Below are 16520 nucleotides of genomic sequence, written 5' to 3'. Positions count from 1 at the left end.
CCCCTTGTCAAATTCTAAGCGCGAGACGACTGAGATTGTTCTCCCCAGGGTAGTCCGCTGCCACTCGTCAAAGGTCACAGTTGCATGAGCACGATGAGAGGCAGCGCCATCCATCGCCGACAGTTGCAATCAGTCTCGCGCCCAGATACGCACCCACAGGCCACACGAGTGCGAACACAGGTGCGTGTGTCTGTTCACACACCAGCACTGGTCTGGATTCATCGCCACGGCTCGAGGTCGGAGGAAGCCTTTGCTAGTTTCAACGTCTCCCACGGTCGTCCAACTGTCTCATCCCTTGTGCGGCCGCAGTGTGTCGGTGCACACAATTACGCAGACAGTCGGGACTTGACCTGGGCTCGAAGTTGGAGGAAGGTCTTGCTAGTTTCAACGTTTCCCACGGGCGTCAAGTCCCAAGAGACCGAGTGCACGAGGCCAGCCTGACCCTCGTGTAGTGAGTGTCTGGTGAATGAGCACGGCCCACACATCAAGGCGAGCAGTGGCTCGCGCAGAGTATAGGGCCCATGACCCCGCCGCGCCCGCCGGCCGTCGGTGCATGCCCAAGACAGCCTCTGACAATGTGCAGCGCTGCAGCGTTATCAGTGCTCTGCCAGCTAGTAGGGAAAGAGATAAGAAAGCGATAACGGAACCGAGCCAGAGTGGACATGGGAGGTGGAGGTACAGCAATGTCCGCCAAGCCCAAGCCCAAGTCGCAGACTGCCTGGCTGCCCTGCAAGTCAGCCGCTCCAGCAGCTTGGCAGCGCCGGCGGCACTTGATGATGAAACGCAGGGTACCTTTATCTCTCGCTTCAGCTCGATCCGAATCCGGTCCGACATCTTCCCACACCAGTCCTCGTCCTCCACGACCCAGAGCAGCATAAGGGCGATGCAGCGGATGCCCGTCCGCTCCCTCACGCGCTCACGCACAACCCGATGAAACCACAGTGCGAATCTGACGCCTTCTCGCGTCCAAATCGAGGAATGTGTGCAAAGTCCACCTAAGCCAGCGTGAGAAATCCAGCCCCCCTCTTGGCCCTGTTCCAGCATCACCAACCAGTCATATGTCGACCCCTGTGATGACCTTTGCCGCATTCGCATGGGAATAGAGAGGCGCAAACGTGTCAGATATCGCCATGGGCCATGGTACCATGGCCGGAAGCGCAGGCCCGTCCACTGCCTGACGTGATTACGATTGACGAGTCTCTCCGCAGACCGAGGCGACTGGACTGCGGGGCGTTGCTGGGGAGCGGGGTTCATTCAATCACTGAATGCTCGATTGCTGGAAGCGATGAGAGGACCCCGAGGACCCCGGAATGCCAGTCTGTTCATTGCGGGGAGGTGTGTTGTCTCGCTTGGCACACGCGTGCGCGCACACACGTTTGGCGAATGGGAATTGTTGTTGTAGCGGGGTGAAGTGCGTCAGGGTTGCATCGTCTTCTCACACCTCTGACACTCGCAGCGCGCAGTCTTCTCCTTCTGTAGGGCAACGTTTGCGTGTTTGCTTTGGTGATCGCCGTGATCGGATCTTCCGTGCTCGCACTCTTAGGTGGCCTAAGCAGATCGCAACAACTCATCTCAAAATTCCCGCGAAAGAGTGATTCCCGCAGGATCAACGGGGTCGTTCCGAGTGCTTAATCCTCGAGCTTAATCTGGTCTTCTTTGGGTCGTGGGCCTGGCCCGCCTGGCTAGCCTGGGCTGGCGGAAAGAACGAGGGAAGACAAGGGTGATGTGACGCGGGAGGCGTGCCTAACTTTTCGTGGGATTTGCAGGCACGACGAGCGGCGGGCGAGCGAGCGAGCTTTGTGTGCTGCGAAAAAGTCCATGTTGGGCGATCTTTGGGATTGCGATGGCGGAAGTGTGCACTATTCACGCGACGAACGTTGTCTGCTGTGCGCAAACCTACGATGAGCGCTATGCTTAGCGCTTCTCACGACCGGAATGCATTCCGTCCTGGTCGCTTGTTGTCATCTCGCCAGATGCACCGGGGAGATTAGGTCTGGGCCTGCTTGGCAGTGTTGTGGAGGTGGCGGCGCGCATCGCCGCCACCATGTTGTGCATGTCGCCATGTCGCCAGAATCGCTATCCTCGCTATCCAACTCTGGCTGTGTCGCAGGCGGGGCATGCGCGCCCGCTCATACCGCCGCTCTATGGCTTACGACTGAGGCAGTGACTCACACAGGTCTTCGCCGAGACATACGCTATGCCCCCAGCCGGCCCAGCCGCAGTAGCCGCAGTGCCGCAGTGTTCCCCGCTCTCACCCAGTCTTATCACAATCGCGCTCCGGCCGCCGCTTGGCGCTATACGACGCTACGCTGCGACGCTACGGCACTGCGGTCGTACCTCGACCCGCGCCCGACTCTCACGCCCGCTCAGACTATGCTGCGGCGCTTCGCGCCTCCGCTCTCTATCGCACAGATACGCATCATTGGTGCCTACGTACGTGCGGCCTGTGGCTTGCTACAAATTAGGGTGTTACACTGGGGTTGGTTGTGGTCTATCCTACACTGGTGGCTCCGGCTTCGCTCCAAGTTGCTGCTCGCTGCAGACGTGAGGAGGGACGACGGGCCGAGTGAATTTCTAAAATTAAGCGCGAGACAGTCTGCGCCGTTGCCGCTGGTGGGTGCGATGTGCGCCCGGGCTAGACTCTGATCGACGAAGAGATACTCGGGGCGAGGGCCGAGCGGCGCGCACGATCCGACGGACGGACACGGGTGTCCCGGTGATTATTAAACTAATGCTCTCGCTGGAGCCCTATACGATGCGGTACGCGGTCGAGGGTGTACTCGGTCGGGTGTGGTCTAATGCTGTACTCGGAGGTGGGTAGTAGTAGTCGTCGGAGAAGATTACTTGCGCGCAAGCTCGTTGGACGTGAGGCCAAGCTCGAACGTCGTCCGGATCGTCTTGGTGGGGACGATGATCTTGGTCGTCTTCTTGGGCTGCGCGTTGTTCGGCGTCAGCGCGCGGTTGAGGAGAGCACGCGCGAGAGGCTGGCTCTTGTTCGCCGAGGGGTTGGCGGGCGTCATGGGGCTGAAGCGGACACGAGGCGTGCGCTGCGGCAGCGCAAAGGGACGGCGGTCCTCGGACTCGGCAGAGTCATTGGAGTCATTCGACGAGGTGGACGAAGTGGCCGACTGGTCCTCCTCCTCGGCGTCAGAGTCGGAGGAGATCTCGGAGCGCAGGCTCGAGGAGCGAAGCGGCGAGGTGCGAGGGCGGTCGAGGGGGGAGCGAAGCGAACGGCCACCAAAGCCGGGAGAGGCAAAGGACGAGTTGGGGCCGAGGGTGAGAGCAGAAGGGCGGGCCATGGCGTCGGTAGGCATTACGGTGAGAGATGTAGAGAGTAGAGACGAGACGAGTTTAAGACTGAGGGAGGGAGATGTGGTTGTGGCGGAGGAGTAATTATAAGTTGGGGAGTGGAGGTTCGAGGCGAGATTTCAGATGGCGGTGACAGCAGGCTTGGGGCGACAGGATAGGACGCGATCGCGTATGTCTAGGTCTCACAACGTGGCTGCGAGAGAATTAAAAGAGGAGATGTGATGTGTGAGGTGTGCGGGCAGAGGGGAGAAAATGGAAGGGCCGAATGTTCAAAGTGATGGGGCAGCAGGAAACGCGGGGCCCTGGGCCAACTTTGTTGGGGGGGGGGAGGTAGTTGAAACGGGAGTTACAGCGGGGGATTCGGTGGATGGCAGCGTGGGAGGCTGCGAGGGAGGGTGCGTGGGAGGCTGCGGCTGTGGGAATGGAGACAGACGAGATTATAGATGTATGTAGAGAGAGTGTGTGTGTGTGAGGTGTCGTAGAGGATGGTACAGAGTGGATGCTGGGGGCCAGTCTGTACATGACATCTCTTAACCTGGTTATGGAGGAAGGGAGACGCGGTCAGAATAACCCGCGCCACTTGCCGGTGGTGCACCTGAAGCCAGGGGGTCCAAGCCGGATCAGGCAATCACCCAGCCAACAACCTCAGCCAGCCCAGCTGACCGGCCGCCAGCCCAGCCCAGCCAGTAGGCCCGGAGCCAAATCTCATCTTTGGGGCGTACAGTGCAGCTCCATCGATCCCATCCCATGCAGTCAGTGCCTACGTCGTCCATCTGCTTCCGCTCCACACACCGTAGCCTACGCGGGCCAGACTTCGCACCACAGGGGCAGACTAATGCATTCCGATCTTAGCCTAAACGGACACGTGGCAGTGTATTGCACATACACTTAAGGCACCTAATTGCTCTCCTTACTCCCCAAGTATGCAGGCGGTAAGCGATGCACCAACAGCCCCGCATACAAGCCCGGCACACCTAAATGACGCCGTAATGACTCATTACCTCCCAGCCAGAGCTCAATCCAGTGGGGTATTGGGGCAACTATAACACTCCCTTGATCACTGCGCCGCTGCCTGCACTGCGTCAAGTTTGAGCTGTAGTGCCAATCCACTCAACCGAGGTTGCATCTTCGCTTGCGGCGAGCTTTGCCACTCGCATAGGGAGGTCGCGTGAGCGCCGGCAGCGGCGCGTCACACGCGGCACGCACGGCGCGCACCATGCTGTAGAGGGAGCAAGCCGACTGGCTGCACCGAAAAACAATAACAGGGAAAACACACCAGCGTCAGCGCCACTGCACTCAAAATGTCCCCACCAAATCGACTTGCGGCCAGTTGAGTGGACGGTATCAGCATGCCGAACCCGATGCCGACTTGCACTGCCTGAGGCTGAGTCCGGCTGGATGAGGAGGTGGGCGAGCACACCGGGCTAGGTGCACAGACCACTGACTTTGCCGTACCGTAGCGCAGTGATTGACTGAGGCAAGGCTGGCAGGAGTCCATTTCCGGGTCACGCTAGCACTAGCCAAGGTCAGGCAAGGCCCCATCGTTTCGCAGCCCCATCACTCCGACGAGACTAAGCCGGCCGCCATGTCTGCCAGCCGCCAGGCAGGCTGTCAAGCGTTGCAAGTTAAACGTGGCGAGGAATGGCGGCTGCCTCCTGTCTCCCTAGATTGGAAGTCCTGATACCCCAGAGATGTGGCCCCAGCTGTGCTCAGAGCAATTACTAACCCCGGTGACCTCTGTCCTCTCGGTCAACTCAAGCCTTCAGAGGAACAATGCATACCAAGCCACGTCCCGATCGTGTGGGGATCCCAACCCCCGTCTGGGGTTGAGGGGACTCCAGGCCAGACCTCAATGAAGGCAGTGTTTGTGCCAACACATCCTTGCGGGCAGTGTGGGCAGTGCGGGCAGTGCTGTGGTGCAGCGCCACAAAGCGCGATCGCTCCCCAGAAGTTACCCCACGAAATTTCGACATTTCATATTCAACCCATTTCAACGCGTGTTCGCGTTCGTTTACGCGTCTGATGGAATTCAGAGTATACCGGCTTTAGAAACGCGGGTTTTGGGCTTCACGGCACGGCACGTTCGCCGACCGGACTTGCCCTGCTCCATGTTGGGGAATCTGCTGGTCGTGGTGTTTGTGACGTGTCTGTTGTCTGACGTGTCGCCACACGTCAACGGAATGGAATGCGAGCACGGGGGTTCAAGAGTACCTGGGACTTGGGTGGGACTTGGGCGATCTGGGGCATCTGGGGCACGATCGTGATCGGGCTGTCACCTTGGACATAGTCACGGATCACGAATCCGGTGGTGTGTTTCCTCTGTTTCGAATGATTTCGAGCGGTGGGCGCCCTGGTGCATGTTTTGCATGACCTCCTCCATTCCCAAGTTCACTGCTTCCCATCGCTCTCACCTCGACACACTGCCGCCATCATTGAGAGGGCTGTCGAAATCTCCAATCTGACCTATCCGACCCAGTCCGCCCCAAACTTGCGCAAACCCGTCCTAGCGATCCAGCCTAGCGGCCTAGCGGCCTAGCGATCTCGAGCACCCAGCCTCCCCAGACTCGGCACCTCGGTGTCTCACAGCGGCGCTCAGAACCTCCGCTCAGTCTGCAGTCTGAACGGCCAGTCCATCCCGCTCGAGACTGAACGATGTACCTGATCTAGGCGTGTCTGTCTCCCATCACTGATCTCTAGTCCACCGGTATCGGGATTCAGCGATAAGACGTCGCCATGCGATATCCATGCCCGTCTTTGCCCCAGAAGTCGCCGTGGATTTCGATATCTCGTGGGATATCTCGTGGTCATGTCCATGCGAGACGCTGTTGTCAGTGAGTCACCCACTGGCTCTCCCATGCTCTGTACTGTGCCCCAGAGAACGGTCAGAAGATCAGTAGGTCAGTTGGTACCGGTATCGCAAGAATGAGTAGAGGTGCATGATCCTACTAACCTACAACACATATTCCACCATGCCAATGCTGGGCCGCCCCACTCGAAGCCGGCTCGAGGCAGCAGGCCGCCTTCGGCGACCTACTGCTGTCCGTTCTGGCCGTTCTTCCACTCGTCCACGGCCATCTTGACGCGCTCGCTGAGCGCCGTAAAGTTGTCGAGCGCCGGACGCACGTCGAGCGAGAAGATGGGGAAGCCGTTTGGGTCCAGGCCGCCCGAGTAGTAGTCGATGACGTAGCGCTGCTCCGTCTCCACGCGCCTGCCCTCGCCGTCACGCAGCGGCTTGCCGTCGCTGCCGAGCACGGGGCGCGTGACGATCCAGTCGTGTCGGTCAAAGGGCGGCTCGGACGAGTAGGACTCGGGGAACAACTTGGACATGAACAGGTGGATGCGCGCTTTCGGGGAGAGATCGCCGGGTCGGCCCTGGAAGCGCGCGAGCTGCGCGTCAGTGCCTCTGTATTGTCAGCTATGCTCAGAAGGAAACGCGACCTGGCCAGACGAGCTCGCCGCGCCCCGAGGTCAGGCACCTCGGCGCCGGCCATCGGGACCTCCACCGCCACTGAAAAGTCGTTCCGTGTGGAGGCACCATCACAGACTCACCCAGGCAGACGCTTCTCCCACTTCATGACCTCGTCCCAGGCGCCCTCGTTGATCCAGTTGTGAATGTCGACGACGTCCTCAATGCTCTCCTCCGGCGTCTCCCATCCCTTACGCACGAGCGCGTTGTAGAACTGCTGCGGCGAGGGGTACTCCCACACGCCGGAGCCGGCCTGGTCCTGCTCCTTCGGGCGGGGGATGGAGCTCAGCGTCTTCTCAGTGGGGAGGTGGAGGCGCTGTCCGGGCGCGCGCTCCGTCGCACTCAGTCCGACGGGCATGTTGTTCTTCGGGTCCAGCGCTCCAGGAGCTCCGACAGCAGCGCCGAACATGTTGCTGCTGGCGCCAGAGTGGTCGATGGGACACTTGGCTCCCTCGTCCTTCGCCGCAGCCGCCTTGGCACGCATCGCCTCGTGGTCGACGGGGCACTTTGCCGGCGCCGAGTCGACTGGCGGCGGGGGAGGCGCCATCTTGCCCATCTTGCTGTGGTCGACGGGGCACTTGGCCGCCGAACCGGCCACGGGCGGGTGGTCGGCCGGCAGCTCGGCGGAAGGGGTACTTGACGAGCCGAGGACGTTGAACTTCATGGCGGAGTGTGTAGAGCAGAGAACAAGAGATGCAGGATGTAATGAAAGCCAAGAGATTGGCCGAGCGCCGAACCCGATGCAGGAAGCAGCGCCATCGCCAGAAATCTCAGATGCCGATCGGGTCATCCGTGGGAGAATGACGCCGAGAAAAACAATCCGCACGCCTATCCTTCCTTGCAGCGCGTGATCATAGTGTGCCTAGAAGCCACGCGACTCCGCGCCTGTCAAGTCAATACCGAAGTTCATGCCATCATCCGGCTCGTACCTGCGATCACAACTTGAGTACACCGATCAGCCCTCGGCCGCCAGTACGACAACAAAACGCTGGCTCGTGCAATCTAGCACGATGCACGCGTACCACTCGACGCTGCTGCCGTCTTCGGCGATCCATCACTCCCTCTACCTCGCCCATTTCACCCCTTCGACCATCTACCCGTTGCCAAAACCGCATGCCGCCCTCGAAGTGCCAGACGTAAAGGTCGTCGGCAACCTCGTCGTTGCCGGCGGCCAGGATCTGCGCGTGTTCGAAATCAGAGAGGAGTCGACTCCCCTCCCCGATGACGAGAGCGCCGTCCCGAAGCAGGAGGATATGGACGTTGGCGATAGCTTCTTCGACTCGGCACCCATTGAGCGAGCACCCGTTCGGTATAAAACGACAAGGAGATTGCACCTCCTCACGCGGCATACGTTGCACGGAGTAGTGACCGGACTCGCAGGACTGCGTACCATTGACTCGAGTGTCGATGGTCTTGACCGATTGCTCGTATCCTTTGAGCATGCCAAGGTAAGCAGCTGCCTGTTCGACGTCCTCCAGCTGACAGACAGATGGCGATTCTGGAGTGGTCCCGAGGAGACATTGCGACCGTCTCGCTGCACACGTACGAGCGTTGCCAGCAGATGATCAACGGCAACTTCCAGGGCTATGTCCCGATGCTGCGTAGCGACCCGCTGTCCCGCCTTGCGATCCTGACGCTGCCTGAGGATGCACTCGCGGTGCTGCCCATTGTCCAGGAGCAGTCGGAGCTGGACGCGATGCAGGACTCCGTCTCAAGGTGGGTACCGCGAGCCCTTTCCCGCTAACCCAGCAGAGATGCACCGTATGCGCCGTCGTTCGTGCTCGCATTGTCCGACGTCAGCCCCGAGATCAAGAATATCAAGGACTTCCTGTTCCTCCCTGGCTTCCACTCGCCAACAATTGCGCTCCTATTCGCGCCGATGAACACCTGGGCCGGCCGCTACAAGAGTGTCAAGGACACATTCCGCCTCGAGATCCGCACGATCGACACCTCGGCCGGCGGCACGTACCCCCTCATCACGTCCGTGACGGGTCTGCCGAGCGACTCGCAGTACCTGGTCGCATGCCCGAGCGAGGTCGGCGGTGTTGTCGTCGTCACGGCGTCGGGTATCATCCACATCGACCAGTCGGGCCGTCTCGTCAGCACGTCCGTCAACGGGTGGTGGAACTACACGACGAACATGAAGAGCGACTCGTCGTATGAGAGCCAGAAGCTCGCACTCGACAATTCGCACGCCCAATTCGTCACTGAGAACGACATGCTTCTCGTTCTCGAGACGGGAGAGGTACACCAGATCCGCTTCGAGATGGACGGTCGTGCCGTCGGTGCGATCAAGGTCGACGAGCAGTCCAGCACTGTCCCGCCGCCATCGACGCTTGTGCCCGCCGGCTCTGACGGCATTTTCGTTGGGTCGGTCGAGGGCGATTCGCTGCTCGCCATGGTGGAGAAGGCGAGGGATCAGTCTGCTCAGGAGGAGCCGGAGACGAAGCAGCAGGAGATGGACGTGGACGATTGGGATGAGGGTAAGCTCAGGTTCGCGGATTGTTAGCTGACAACAGATCTGTACGGCGAGGCTGCCCCGACTGCGAATGGAAAGGCGAACGGCACGGCAGAGGTCGCCACGGGACCTGTCACTGTGTCGGTGAAGGCTCAAGACGTCCTCTCTGGTATTGGGCGGATAGCGGACATGGAGTTCGGAATTGCGGTCACCGACCTCGGAACGCGGACATACCCTCAGCTCGTCTGCATCGGTGGAGGTTCGCAAGGTTCGACAATGAACGTGTTCCGTCGAGGTATCCCGATCACGAAGAGGCGCCTGTTCGAGCAGCTGCGGACCGCGGTCGCGACATGGTTCCTGCCCGTTGAGCGAGCGAATGCGCCCAAGTTCAAGGACATCCCGGAGAGCGAGCAGTCGACCATCGCCATTGCCGCGACGCAGGAGGGCTCGACGCAGATCTTCGCCCTGTCGACGAGAAAGGTGCAGGAGCGTATCGCCGAGTTCCCGGAACCGGCCATCGCGACGGGCACATGGCTCAGGCGGACACGCATCGTGCTGGTGCTTCCTAGCCAGGTGCTGCTACTCGACTCGAACGCCAACCCCGTCGGAACCATATGCGAGATGTCCGACGCCCCGCCCATTGTCGCCGCCAGCATCGCCGACCCATACGTGCTCATCCGGAGAGCGGACGGCAGCGTTTCAGTCTTCGTCGGAGACACGGTGGAGGGCAAGTGGTCCGAGGCGCCCATGCCAGAGGGCCTGGCGCTTCCTGTATGCCAGGCCGCGGAGGTGTTTACCGATACCACCGGTATCTACCGAACCTTCGAGGCGACGCAGGGCGTTAAGGAGGAGCCTGTGAAACCGGTGCCGACGAAGCAGGGCCAGAAGGCCAAGATCCACCTGACGGGCGAGCAGCTGAAGCGGCTGCAGGACTCGAAGCCGGCGATCAGTGCCGACGTCGCGACGACCGAGTCCGCCTTCAACGCCGCGCGCGGTACGCAGTGGATTGCGCTCCTCGCGCAGTCGGGCGAGCTGCAGATCCGCTCACTGCCCGACTTTGACCTCGTTCTCCAGTCGAACGGCGTCTACGACTCGGAGCCGAGTTTCACCGACGACCAGACGGGCGAGCTGCCCGAGCTGGAGGAGGGAGATGAGGTGTCGCAGATGCTCTTCTGCCCTATTGGAACGAGGACGCTGCGACCGCACGTCATTGTGCTGCACCGCTCAGGTCGTCTCAACATCTACGAGGCGCAGCCGCGCTTCACTGTCGACGCGCGCGACCAGTCTCGTCGTTCGCTCGCTGTCCGCTTCCGCAAGGTTCACACGCAACTCCTCAGCGTCACGCCGAGCTCGACCGTCAAGCCGGCCGCCATCCCTTTCACGGACATCGAGGGCCTGACTGGCGCCTTTATCACTGGCGAGCGCCCGCACTGGATCATCTCGTCCGACTCGCATCCCATCCGCGCGTTCGGTCTGAAGCAGGCCGCGTACGCCTTCTGCAAGACGACGCACCAGGGCGGACACGGCGAGTACTTCCTCCGCATCGAGGATGGCTCGTTCATCTGCTACATGCCGCCAACGCTGAACACGGACTTTGCGATGCCATGCGACCGCTACAAGATGGAGCGTACGTACACGCACGTCGCTTTCGACCCGCCCTCGTGCCATTACGTCGCGGCTGCGGCAATGTCGGTGCCGTTCCAGGCGTACGATGAGGAGGGTGAGATCCTGCTCGGTCCTGAGGGTCCGGACCTCCTGCCGCCGAAGAACGAGCGATCATCGATCGAGCTGTTTTCCGCTGGCTCTGAGCCCTTCCGCGTCCTCGACGGATACGACTTCGACCAGAACGAGGAGGTGTTATGCGTCGAGAGTGTTACGCTCGAGAGCTCGTCCTCCCCCACCGGTTTCCGCGACTTCATCGCAGTCGGAACGGGAAAGAACTTCGGCGAGGATCGCGCGACCTCAGGTGCCGTGTACGTGTTCGAAGTCGTCGAAGTTGTCGGCACGAAACCGGGTGTCTCAAACTGGAGGCTGAAGTACCGATGCAAGGACCCGACTCGCAACCCCGTTAGCGCCATCGCGAACATTAACGGATACATTGTGCACTCGAACGGCCCGAAGATCCTCGCCAAGGGTTTGGACTACGACGATCGCCTGATGGGTCTCGCCTTCCTTGACGTGAGCATGTATGTGACGTCAATCAGGGTATTCAAAAACCTGATCCTGGTCGGCGACTTTGTCAAGTCGCTTATCTTCGCGTCGCTGCAGGAGAACCCTTACAAGTTTGTCACGATCGGGCGGGATCTGGCCGACCTGTCGCTGACGGCGGCCGACTTCCTTGTACACGAGGGCCAGGTCACCTTCATCACGAACGACCAGCACGGCAACATGCGTCTCGTCGACTTTGACCCCGCGAACCCAGACAGCTTGAACGGCGAGAAGCTCCTGACGCAGACCGAGTTCGGCACGGGCTGCCCCGTCACTGCGTCGTGCATGATCGCCCGGCGCAAGACGGCAGAGGAGGAGTTCGCCCCCCAGAGCCAGCTCATCTATGCCACGGCCGATGGCGCCATCACGTCCGTTGTGGCAGTCAAGGAGGCGCGATTCAAGCGTCTTCAGCTCGTCCAGGACCAGCTGGTGAGGAACGCGCAGCACGTCGCGGGCCTCAACCCGAGGGCGTTCAGGACGGTGCGCAACGACCTCGTACCTCGCCCCCTGGCTCGAGGTGTGCTGGACGGAGGACTGCTGGCGCACTTCGCCCTGCAGCCGCTCAGGAGACAGAGGGAGATGATGAGGCAGATTGGCACAGACGCAGTCACTGTCGGAAGCGATCTGTACACGCTTGGAGGGTTTTGGTGAGATTGGAGTAGAAGAATCTTGGTAGAGTTCCGAATCACATCTGTATGCATTAGTATCAGCCGTCCGGGCGGGACTGGAGTCTGATCTGGCGCTGCCGAGGGACAAGTGGAGAGTGCACGTCCCACACTGGGGACCCCGTGAGTGCGCCCCTCATCCTCGTGACTGCTTTCTCTTCCTCACCGCCCCTTCGCCCCCTCGCCCCACCCCGTCACTCCGTAGACTCCAGCGTTCGACCCCCTCAGTTCAAGGCTCCCAGAGCCATCAAGTGAGTATAGGCGCCCGGAGTGCGTCGCGTGCGTCCTTGGGGTGGTCAAGAGGTCCCGCAAGCCATCTAAAGTGCCACAACGCCGTTTTCGTCCTCCTCCCCTCCCCACATCTATTCGAGCAGTCGTCCGACACACACGAGCCATGTGTGACCCCTCGACCTCGAAAACAACAGCACGTTAGTGCAGGAGTTTCCAAGCCTTGAAGACAGGTTGGCCGCCGCCCCAGCAATGGGACAGTAGAGGCACCGCTGAAGATGCGCGCTCGCCGCCGCCCCCGGGCCGGGGACAGTAAGTGGGAAACTCCTTTTTCGTTCTCGCTCGTGTCGTTGCGTTTGTGAGGCATGCATGCATGCCTATTGAGGGGGTAGTTAGTGGGACTGTGAGCATGCTAGCGGGTTTAAGCCGAGTGCATTGGAGGTTGGGATCCAGCTGCTCTGTTCGTCAACTTTGTGCGCGCGTCGTGGCGAGTCCACTCAAATGGACCGTCACTCGATTAGGATGGCCAACACTCTCCTACGGCCTGCTGCACTGCACCCGGCTGGGTCACGCGTGGGAGACGTTGAAACTAGCAAGGCCTGCCTCCAACCTCGAGCCCATGTCAAGCCCCGACCGCCACGTACGTATGTGCATCATGTGTGCATCGCTGGAAGGGCCGCGACGCGAGATGGGATTGTGTGATGAGAGGAGCCACCCGTGGGAGACGTCGAGACTAGCAAGGCTTCCTCCAAACGCGACCCGTGGCGGAAAACCGGACCACTTCTGGTGTGCAAGGCCGTCTGAACTTCGCACGCCAGAGTGCGGTCAAACGTGGCTGGGCAGATGTCGCATCCTCGCAACATCTGCACTGCCGAGATCCCTCTGATGTGCCCAGATCTCGTCCGATGCGCACCCAGAGATATACCAGGTTCACAGCAGTGCACACTCGCTGCATTCTCGCCTCCTCGCATCTTGCTGTGACCCCGGCAGCCTGTCTTGGCCGTCGATCATCGACCAGGCTGTCGTGTATATAAGCACCCTCCTCAAGGCAAACGTCTGCTCTCCTTCATCTTCACTCACATCACCTCAGAGGTCCGGACGGCCGGGCACAACTCTTGACATACTCTACTACACTGCACGGAGAGGGCCGGATGACCGGACACCTGTACGCAGTTGACGATAGCACGGAGAGGGCCGGACGACCGGACGATTGTGCTCCCGACATATCTTGACTCGAGGCCCCCGCCTACTCGCTGATGACCCAAGGCCGTCCCGGCCATCCTGCCTGCCTGCCGATGCTTCAGCGTCTTTCCAAACGAAGGGGGGTTCTGCCTAACACACCGCTGGTGACATGACTAGGAGAAGACACGCAGTGGTCCTCGTCAACACACCCTCAGACCATCCGCACACCTTGACACGACTCTGCCCTTCCCTCGCATGGTCAGACCTCTACTCCTTGATTGCTATATCGAAGCGGCGAGTGACATACCCCTGGCGGCAGCTTGCACGGACACCCTAGCGGAGCATTCCCATCCACGACAGTGCTTCGATATGCAACAGGTGACAGGCACACGGGCAGACAAGAGGTTCGGCCACTCTTAAGCATTGGCCGTCCCGGTGAGTAACGTTTCCTCGAGTCTTCACACACCCATTCTGCCATACTCTCCACCACAGCGTGGACATGCACCACGGTCCCTCGTAGAATCCAGCTTGGAGCAACGCAGATCGAAGCTAATGTCTCAGGGGCATCGGATGGTAAATCATGCCACAAACTATCCATTTGCCTGTTACAACGGTCCAATACAGCTCACTTGGCAACCTGCGCGACCTCGATCCGCTCCTCGCTCGCCTTGTCGTCTGCGGGGAAGTTGTCCGCGTCGACTTTACCCAGACCGCGCTGGCGCTCCTCCTCGGCCTGGATGCGGTTCTCCATCTCGGCGTGGGCTTGCTCACGCGCCGTGCGGCGGGGATAGTCGAAGAGCAGCGTGACTTCCTCGAGGGGCAGGCCACGGGTGTCGATGAGGTAGAAGTAGAAGTAGACGATGTAGGCGATGTTGATGGCGATGTAGACGAGGTAGTACTTCCACCTGCACGGGTTAGCATTGATACAGAGGGAAGGGAGGCGAAGTGGCGCCACATGGGGGATCCCGAATGCCCGCGCCTCTTTCAACGTTGACTCACTTGATATTCTCCAGCGCAATGGGGTTGACGAACTGATTGAACGAGTTGGCGCCGACCTGGCACGCCGTAAACAGCGCGAGACCCTTGGTACGGAGACGGAAGGGGAGGATCTCAGTGGGATAGTGGAATTGGAGGATCTGCCACGCAATGTCGTAGAAGCCGTAAAAGATGAAGAGGAACGGCACAGTGCCGAGGCCGAGACCCTTGTTCTTCTCCGGGTCGGCCTGGAAGGCGGCCGAGAATCCGGCAATGAAAGCGAGACAGAAGATCATGCCTGCGTGCGAGGTGAAGAAGGACACGCGGCGCGAGATGCGCGGAACCTGGAACGCAGCGACCTGGCACACGAGCACGTTCCACATGGCCATTCCCGCGTTCAGAGACGTGGTCTGGACGGGAGACGTGATGCCGACCGACCTGAGGACGGGCGTGAGGTAGTACGCGATGAGGGCGTTTCCGAGCCAGTTAGTACCGAAGGCGATGAGCACGACCATGGCGACACGCCTGCGGTTGCCCGGAGTCCGCACCAGGTCCAGCCACGACGTGTCCTTCTCCTCGCCCTCGGACTCGAGCGCGACGACAATCTCGTTGTACTCGAGCTGCACCATGGGATCGTCCTCCTTCCCGTTCGCGTGGTACTTGGCCAGCACGCGCAGGGCCTCGCTGTGCTTGCCCTTGCCGACTAGGAAACGCGGCGACTCGGGCGCAAAGAAGATGATCGTCATGACGATGAAGGGCACAACGGCTTGGAAGATGCACGGCATGCGCCAGCCCCAGGGGCCCGGGATGAAGACGCCGGCGACTGGGTGTTAGATTCTGGAGGGGAGGAAGAGGGATGACTTACGACACAGCCACGACGCAATCGTTGAGCCGACAAAGTACCAGCCGTAGTAGCTGGAGGCCATGCGCTCACGGATACGCGGGTGCGCGATCTCGTTGAGGAGCGGGGCAGCGCAGACCTATTTGTCAGCTGAAGCCACACGTAGTTATCTGCCTCACCTTGGTCATAGCACCTCCGGCACCGAGCAGGGCTCGTCCACCGATAAACTGTCCCGTATTCTGGGCCAAACCGTTGAGCAGCGCACCCGCAATAATCAGAGTGGCGCCGACAAAGATGGCGGGCTTGCGTCCAAAGCGCTGCGAGATCCAGGACGAGATGAAGACGGTGAAGAGGGCTGGGAAGAAAAGGGACGCGGCAATCAGGCCGAGCCACTCGCCCTTCGGGTTGTCAAAGTACTCGTTCCACTGAGGCAGGGCCTGCAAAGCACTGAGGAGGGACTGGTCATAACCGATGTAGAAGACGCAGAGACAGCAGCCGACGCAGTGCAGCACGTTCTGCCGCATGCCGCTGTCGCGCCACCAATGCGAGGCCGTGTTGTCTGCGTGTTAACGGCGGAGCCACATTGAGCCGAAAGGTAGACTTACTCGGCACGAGCAGGAAGTGGTTCGTCTCCTCCTTCTTGGTCATGGTGCTTGGAGGGATGGCTGACCCGGCCCAGCGACACGGCTCTCTACCTTATATACATCCAGGCGTTCTGGAGATCATCCGGCCCAGAATGCCTGTTATCTGCCCACCTCCGCCAAGTCAGCTGATGACACAGCCTATTTGCCCTTCGCGGTGCCCAGCGCAAACAGCCGGCCCCGCGGGGCACGCAGGGCACGCTCCGTTGCCGCACGAGATCGTGTGGGCGGTGCCGATGCCGCAGACTCCTAGGAGATGGGCGTTTCATACGACCGTTCCAGGCTGCAGTAGTTCCAAGGAACGCACGGAACGAACCTACGCCCATAGCCGCGTCGAGCCGGCACGTGCCGCTCCTGCCGCCGTTGCCGCGCGGGGCCGCTCGACCCGGTACTTGATTCCAGTGGGCAGTGTGGAGGAGACGGCAGCAAACAATGCACCGTCCGATCGCCTGGGTCAAGGACGAGAATGCTTGGAATGGCTTGGCAGCGGTTCGCGACGGCAGTGCCTACGCTGACGGAGGTGGCGTCCGATCGAGGTGGTGGAGGG

The 16520-nt window shown here is 60.6% G+C and overlaps 4 protein-coding genes across 4 annotated transcripts; 1 reads left to right on the top strand and 3 right to left on the bottom strand.

Moving 5' to 3' along the window:
* Positions 1-2840: 2840 nt before the first annotated feature.
* On the bottom strand, positions 2841-3314 carry A1Q1_00113 (uncharacterized protein; the record flags this gene model as incomplete). Its single annotated transcript, XM_014328954.1, has 1 exon — positions 2841-3314. The coding sequence occupies one exon, from the start codon at positions 3312-3314 to the stop codon at positions 2841-2843; it is 474 nt and encodes a 157-aa protein (XP_014184429.1).
* A 3025-nt stretch (positions 3315-6339) lies between these two features.
* On the bottom strand, positions 6340-7439 carry A1Q1_00112 (pyruvate carboxylase isoform, Pyc1p; the record flags this gene model as incomplete). The annotated part of the gene is made up of 2 exons (XM_014328953.1): positions 6340-6712; positions 6859-7439. The coding sequence occupies 2 exons, from the start codon at positions 7437-7439 to the stop codon at positions 6340-6342; spliced, it is 954 nt and encodes a 317-aa protein (XP_014184428.1).
* A 346-nt stretch (positions 7440-7785) lies between these two features.
* A1Q1_00111 (cleavage and polyadenylation specific protein) lies at positions 7786-12092 on the top strand (the record flags this gene model as incomplete). Its single annotated transcript, XM_014328952.1, has 4 exons — positions 7786-8223; positions 8280-8491; positions 8576-9258; positions 9349-12092. The coding sequence occupies 4 exons, from the start codon at positions 7786-7788 to the stop codon at positions 12090-12092; spliced, it is 4077 nt and encodes a 1358-aa protein (XP_014184427.1).
* Positions 12093-14141: 2049 nt separating this feature from the next.
* A1Q1_00110 (hexose transporter-like protein) lies at positions 14142-15980 on the bottom strand (the record flags this gene model as incomplete). Its single annotated transcript, XM_014328951.1, has 5 exons — positions 14142-14421; positions 14516-15257; positions 15357-15471; positions 15512-15891; positions 15938-15980. 5 exons carry the CDS (start codon positions 15978-15980, stop codon positions 14142-14144), a joined length of 1560 nt encoding a protein of 519 aa, XP_014184426.1.
* Between the last annotated feature and the right edge of the window lie 540 nt (positions 15981-16520).

The sequence above is a fragment of the Trichosporon asahii genome (genome assembly GCF_000293215.1).
Source record: "Trichosporon asahii var. asahii CBS 2479 unplaced genomic scaffold scaffold00002, whole genome shotgun sequence".
Classification (NCBI taxonomy): Eukaryota; Fungi; Basidiomycota; class Tremellomycetes; order Trichosporonales; family Trichosporonaceae; genus Trichosporon; species Trichosporon asahii.
The sequence above is the reverse complement of the archived record's forward strand: the minus strand, read 5'-3'. Positions and strand labels throughout refer to the sequence as shown.